General features: G+C 50.0%; 1 protein-coding gene across 2 annotated transcripts in view; it reads right to left on the bottom strand.

The window, feature by feature from the left end:
* Window positions 1–1,191: 1,191 nt before the first annotated feature.
* The window catches only part of ninl (ninein-like), a 41,014-nt gene continuing 35,214 nt past the window's right edge, over window positions 1,192–6,991 (bottom strand). For both annotated transcript variants that reach the window (XM_055162396.1, XM_055162397.1), the window contains 6 exons: window positions 6,456–6,602; window positions 6,270–6,386; window positions 5,407–5,520; window positions 5,074–5,283; window positions 2,298–2,456; window positions 1,192–1,521 (listed from right to left, as the gene is read on the bottom strand). In XM_055162396.1, coding sequence (XP_055018371.1) covers window positions 1,333–1,521; window positions 2,298–2,456; window positions 5,074–5,283; window positions 5,407–5,520; window positions 6,270–6,386; window positions 6,456–6,602 — 936 coding nt within the window. In that variant the 3' untranslated portion in view covers window positions 1,192–1,332. The remainder of the gene's footprint in view (window positions 1,522–2,297; window positions 2,457–5,073; window positions 5,284–5,406; window positions 5,521–6,269; window positions 6,387–6,455; window positions 6,603–6,991) is intronic.

The raw sequence follows: 6,991 nt of genomic DNA, 5'->3' as shown, positions 1-6,991 counted from the left end.
TGTTAAAGTAAAAACAAAATCAACAAGAATCAAAAAGACGAAGGAAACGACCTGGACATGACCTGGTGTCTGACCTGACTCACACAACTCTATACACACACACACATATCACACACACACACACACATACACACACACACACACACATATACACACACACATATACACATACATTACACACACACACACATACATACACACACACATACACACACACACACATACACACATACACACACACACACACATACACACACACACACACACACACACAGTCAAGTCTCATTTGACTCAAGTGAAAAATGAAACACAAACGTGTCGGTTTTTGGTCTGAGCGTCTTTGTGCGTCTGCTTTAAGAAAATTAATCGAACGCACAACCAGCCTCAAAACAGCAGAAAATGACACAATAGTTTGTGTTTTGTTTGTGTTGTTTTGTGTGTTGTGTTTTCATTTGTGTGAGTTTATTTCTAAAATGATTCATGATTATTTTTGTGTAAATGATATTTTGTTCGTTTCTGTTCAGTTGACGACGGCGACTTGAACAAAACTCCACAAAACTCGAAGTGAAACGACGACCTGAGTTTGTGGAAAAGTTTGAGTTTTTATAAAATATGAACCAAGGCGAGTTCCTAAAAACCGACTCGAAGTAAAAGTTGGAGATAAAATATAAAAATGATTTTCATATTTGTCTTTTTTCTTTTTTGTTTCCACATTTGTGCTTCGTGTGAATCTGAAACTTCGAGTCAAAATGTAAAAAAACAAACAAAAAATCTGATAAAAACGACTTTTATTCACTTCATTTTACAGACTTCATTTACAACAGTCGAGTCCTGCAGGTCCGGGCCAGTCGGGTCGAGTCAGGTCGAGTCGGGTCTAGGCGAGGGCGTGCGGGTCCAGTCGGGTCAAGTCGGGTCTAGGCGAGGGCGTGCGGGACCAGTCGGGTCGAGTCGGGTCTAGGCGAGGGCGTGCGGGACCAGTCGGGTCTAGGCGAGGGCGTGCGGGTCCAGTCGGGTCGAGTCGGGTCTAGGCGAGAGGGCGTGCGGGTCCAGTCGGGTCTAGGTCGAGGGCGTGTGGGACCAGTCGGGTCGAGTCGGGTCGAGGGCGTGCGGGACCAGTCGGGTCTAGGCGAGAGCGTGCGGGTCGAGTCGGGTCTAGGCGAGGGCGTGTGGGACCAGTCGGGTCGAGTCGGGTCTAGGCGAGGGCGTGCGGGACCAGTCGGGTCGAGTCGGGTCTAGGCGAGGGCGTGCGGGTCCAGTCGGGTCTAGGCGAGAGCGTGCGGGTCGAGTCGGGTCTAGGCGAGGGCGTGTGGGACCATTCGGGTCGAGTCGGGTCTAGGCGAGGGCGTGTGGGACCAGTTGGCGCAGGAGCCGGTTCAGGGCCTGGACTTTGGACTGGAGGGTCTGGTTCTTGGTCTGGACCTGGCGGTGCCGCTGCTCCGTCTCCTGCAGCGCCACCTGCAGCTCCGAGTTCTCCAGGTACAACTGCTGCACCAGAGCCCCACCGCTCGCAACTCGAGTCATCTGCAACACACCGAGTCACACCGGGTCACACCGAGTCAGAACAGGTCACGGTCAGAGTCCTAGTCCTAGTTTAGTCCTGGTTCAGACCTGGTTCAGACCTGGTTTAGTCCTGGTTCAGTTCTGGTTTAGTCCTGGTTCAGTTCTGGTTCTGGTTCCTGGTGGTTACCTGGTTTAGTCCTGGTTTAGTCCTGGTTCAGTCCTGGTTCCTGGTTTAGTCCTGGTTTAGTCCTGGTTCAGTTCTGGTTCAGACCTGGTTCAGTCCTGGTTCAGTCCTGGTTCAGTCCTGGTTCCTGGTTTAGTCCTGGTTTAGTCCTGGTTTCAGTCCTGGTTCATGGTTCCTGGTCTAGTCCTGGTTCAGTTCCTGGTTCAGACCTGGTTCAGTCCTGGGTCTCAGTCTGGTTCTAGTCCTGGTTTTAGTCCTGGTTCAAGTTCCTGGTTCAGTTCCTGGTTTAGTCCTGGTTCAGTCCTGGTTCAGTCCTGGTTTAGTCCTGGTTTAGTCCTGGTTTAGTCCTGGTTCAGTCTGGTTCAGTTCCTGGTTCAGTCCTGGTTTCAGTCCTGGTTTCAGTCCTGGTTTAAGTCCTGGTTCAGTCCTGTTGGTTTAGTCCTGGTGGTTCAGTCCTGGTTAGTCCTGGTTCAGTTCCTGGTTCTGGTCCTGGTTTAGTCCTGGTTCAGTCCTGGTTTCAGTTCCTGGTTTCAGTCCTGGTTCAGTCCTGGTTTAGTCCTGGTTTAGTCCTGGTTTAGTCCTGGTTTAGTCCTGGTTTAGTCCTGGTTCAGACCTGGTCCTGGAGCTGTTGGTTCTTCTCGTGGAGGAGGCTGCGTGTGGCCTTCAGTTGAGTCTCCAGGTCCTGGGTTCGGTCCTGCAGCAGAGACACGGTCCTGTCGGCCCTGTCGGCCCTGTCGGTCCTGTCGGTCCTGTCGGTCCTGTCGTGGTCCCCCTGAAACCAGAGCAGATCTTCAGGTTCACGTCCGGATTTAGGACCAAACCAAACCCAGGGTCACGAGGAGGCCAAAGGTCAGAGGTCAGAGAGACGCTTTTCCACACCAACTGAACTGGAGCCAGAGTCTGTGGAGCCCAAACTCGACCGTGAACACTTCCTGTCTGAGCGCCGCATCGGTCGGTTCCAAAAGTCAAAGTCAGAGTGAATTTTATAGTTGAGTTTCATTGTTGACAAAAGCGTGTGTTGCATCCTGGGAATTATTTTGGTCGGTGGCAAGAAACACTAATTCAACATGACGGACGGAGCGAGAAAACACGTAAAGGGCATTGATCCTGGTTATTGATCCACTCTAACGGCAGACGACCCAAGACCATCTGACCACAAACTGGTCATAAACATCGACGGACGACAAATCTCCCTTTTCAACCCCGACAGAGTCTGGACCAAACCAAACTTCTGGTCAGAATCTCCAACTCCCTGGACAAATATTCACTTGGGCGACATCCACAATGACTTGGTGGAAACTCCTGGGCCATTCACAGCAGAAAAGATGAAAACCTCCAAGAGTCTGGATGTGTTGTTGAACTTGTTGAGTCCACGGTTTGTTAGGATCTTCTACGTTTGCTCTGCGGATGTTTGAAAGTCGTTTAATTCACCGTTAGTGGTTCTTTTCACTTAGAATAAGAAAAAGACATTTTCCTTCTTCCGTGTTTCTATTTGTGCGTCTGATAATGCAGCAGGAGTTTATCAATATCAGGAGAAATACTCGAGGTTACACACTGTGTTTGACGCTATCGTGTTTCTGCCTCCGACCAGAATATTTCCCAGCAGCAACGCGGACTTTTAATAACAATGACGTCAGCTCAAACTCGTTTATTGTCACAGATTTTACAGCAGCAGCTTCGTCTCGTCCACATGTGAACGAGATGTTCCGGTTTGTTCCGTGTCTCAAGTGAATCAATCGATCAAATCAATCAAACTTTATTTGTACAGAACTTTTCAAACATTTGAAATTCAACACAAAGAGTTTCAGCTGCAACAGAAAAACGACAACACAAGAATTAAAAACAACAGCGACGCCCCGACATATTTAACAACATCAACACGCATCAAGGTCGTCAGACTTCAAGTCATCGTGTTGTTCACACTGGGAAGGATCGTCTGGAAAAGTGAGCGTCAAACCTCCATGTTTGTTTTCCCAGTGGGACGTGTCTGTTGACAAAGTTGATCTTTTCAAGTCTTTTGAACCATTTCACTTTTGTTTCTGGTTCTGATTTTGTCATATTTTAGTTTTGGGATTCGGACGTCGTATTTCTGTGGTTGTTTGTTCTAACAGCGGAAAACGGCTCAAGAAACGTGTTTGTAAACTTCATAAATACAAAAGTGAATCAGATGTGTGTGACTCAAACCTCTGTTCAAACTGTTTCTCTTCCCAAGGGAATTGAAAACTAGTGAAAGGTGAAGGTGATGAGCAGGATTGATCCACAGGAAGAAACAGAAGACTTGAAAAGATCGACTTTGTCAATAGACAAATCCCACTGGGAAAACAAACATGGAGGTTTGATGATCACTTTTTGAGAAAATCCTTCTCAGTCTGAATTACACGATGACCGAAAGTCTGAGATTCTTGATGCATGAATTTAAACAGAAACATAAGAACAGAAACAGAAAACTCCTGAAGGTTATAATACAAATAAAAATGGAGACAAAGTAAAACAGTCAGGATCATTTTTTTTATTGGTTTTTAATTGAGAGAGAGAGTGTCCATGTCGATCTCTACAGACTCCAACCTTCACGTGTCCTTCAGATGACCTCCAGAACAGTGGCAGAACTTCATGGAATGTGTTTCCACGACCGAGCAGCTGCATCCAAGACTCACCCAGATCAATCCACCAATCACCAAGAGCAAAACGTCGGACGCCTCCGGACTCTAGAGCAGAGAACTTTCTGAGCGACCAACCGAACTTCTCCATCTGACAGTCTGAACGACGAGTGCGGGATGGAGGTTCTGATGGACGAGTGTGGGTTTGGAGGTTCTGATGGACGAGTGTGGGTTTGGCGGCTGCAGGAGAACGGTTCTTGTCTGGTGCTTTGTGCCGAGTGTAAAGTTTCTTGGAGTTTCTTGGAGTTTGGTGGAGTTTGGTGGAGTTTCTTGGAGTTTGTTGGACGGGGATGATGGTGTGGGCTTGTTCTTCAGGAGCTGGACTTGGATGCTTAGTTCCAATGAAAGAAACGCTTCAGCAGACCAAGAGATTTTGGACAGTTCCATGATCCCAACTTTGTGGAACAGTTTGGAGATGGTCCTTCCTCTTCATCATGACTGTGAGCAGAGCACAGAGCAGCTCCACAAAGACCTGGAGCAGAGAGTTTGGTGTGGATGAACCTGACCTCAGCCTGTAGAACCTCTGGGACGGATCAGAGCCGAGACTGAGAACCTCACAAATGTTCTTCTGGAAGATTTCCCAAAACTCCCATAAACAAAGGTCAGATTAAACCGTCTGGATGAAGAACGAGATGAAGCTGAAGGTCAGACCAGAGTCAAAGAGTCAAAGAGTCAAAGAGTCAAAGAGTCAAAGAGTCAAAGAGTCACCTGTCGCTCGCCCCCGTCTCTCACCTGTCGCTCGCCCCTGTCTCTCTCTCTCAGCTCCTCCTCCGCTCTCTCTCTCCGCCGTCGTTCGTCCCTCAGTTGGTCCAGAACCGAGTCCAGTTCTTCTCTGGTCCTGGACTCGGACTTGGACTCGGACTTGGACTCGGTCTGGATCTGGTGGATCTGACGAAGGTGCTGAGCCTGGACCAGACTCAGGGCCGTGTCTGCTCTGAGCGCCTGGAACAGAGACCTGGTTCAGTCCCGGTTCAGTCCCGGTTCAGTCCCGGTTCAGTCCTGGTTCAGTCCTGGTTCAGTCCTGGTTCAGTCCTGGTTCAGTCCTGGTTCAGTCCCGGTTCTGACCTGGTCTTGGGCCTGGGTCTTGGCGGTCTCTAACTGGTCCAGTTGGGTCCGGAGCTGCAGCTGTTGTTGGTTCAGTTTCTGGATCTGTTGGTTCTCCGTCCGGACCTCGAGAACCTGAAACCAAAACCAGTTTTACGAGGACCTGGGCCCGGATCTAGAGGAGGACCTGGACCCGGACCACGGGTCTAGAGGAGGACCTGGACCCGGGTCTAGAGGAGGACCTGGACGGGTCTAGAGGAGGAGGACCCGGGTCTAGAGGAGGATCTAGGTCGGGTCTAGAGGAGGACCTGGACCCGGGTCTAGAGGAGGATCTGGACCCGGGTCTAGAGAGGACCTGGCCGGGTCTAGAGGAGGACCTGGGACCCGGGTCTAGAGGAGGACCTGGGTCAGGGTCTAGAGAGGACCTGGAGGGTCTAGAGGAGGATCTAGGTCAGGGTCTAGAGGAGGATCTGGACAGGGTCTAGAGGAGGAGGTCTGGGGACAGGTCTAGAGGAGGATCTGGGACAGGGTCTAGAGGAGGATCTGGGACAGGGTCTAGAGGAGGATCTGGGACAGGGTCTAGAGGAGGATCTGGGACAGGGTCTAGAGGAGGATCTGGGTCAGGGTCTAGAGGAGGATCTAGGTCAGGGTCTAGAGGAGGATCTGGGTCAGGGTCTAGAGGAGGATCTGGGTCAGGGTCTAGAGGAGGATCTAGGTCAGGGTCTAGAGGAGGATCTAGGTCAGGGTCTAGAGGAGGATCTGGGTCAGGGTCTAGAGGAGGATCTGGGACAGGGTCTAGAGGAGGATCTGGGACAGGGTCTAGAGGAGGATCTGGGTCAGGGTCTAGAGGAGGGTCTGGGACAGGGTCTAGAGGAGGATCTGACCTTTGACTCCAGTTCTTGATTTGTGATTCGCAGACGCTGTAGCTCCGCCTCAAACGATGATGTCACTTCCTCCTTCTCTGCGATGAACTTCCTGAGACTCGACTCCAGCTCCTCCACCTGAACCAGACCAAAACCAGGACTGAACCGGGACTGAACCAGGACTGAACCAGGACTTTTGGGACTCACCTTGTTGTGGGCGTCCTGAAGTTTCCTCTGCGCTTGTGTCACTTCCTGTTTGTTGCTCAGAGCCTCCTGATTGGTCGACTGTAGCTGAGCCCGAAGAGACTCCGCCTCCATCTCCAGAGCGCTCAGAGACGCGCTCAACTGCTCCACCTGCAGGACAGACCAGGACTGAACCAGGACTGAACCGGGACTGAACCGGGACTGAACCGGGACTGAACCAGGACTGAACCAGGACTGAACCAGGTCTAAACTAGGGGGGTGCAAAATTATCAAAACATCTATATATCGTATCATTAACGACGATACAGTTTGGATATCGTGAGCTGCTGTATCGAGGCCTGTATCGTATCGTAGTCTGTATTTTATCGTCTGTATCATATCGTAGGTATCATATCATGTGTTTAGTATCGTCTGTATCATATCGTATCGTCCATATTGTATAGTCTGTATAGTATTGTCTACATCGTATCATCCTTATCGTCTGTATGGTATCGTCTGTATGGTATCGTCTGTATGGTATCGTCTGTATGGTATCGTCT

Source organism: Boleophthalmus pectinirostris, unplaced genomic scaffold, assembly GCF_026225935.1.
Source record: "Boleophthalmus pectinirostris isolate CB_2022bp ecotype Guang Dong unplaced genomic scaffold, ASM2622593v1 HiC_scaffold_5, whole genome shotgun sequence".
NCBI lineage: Eukaryota > Metazoa > Chordata > Actinopteri > Gobiiformes > Gobiidae > Boleophthalmus > Boleophthalmus pectinirostris.
This window is presented reverse-complemented; position numbering and strand designations above follow the sequence as displayed.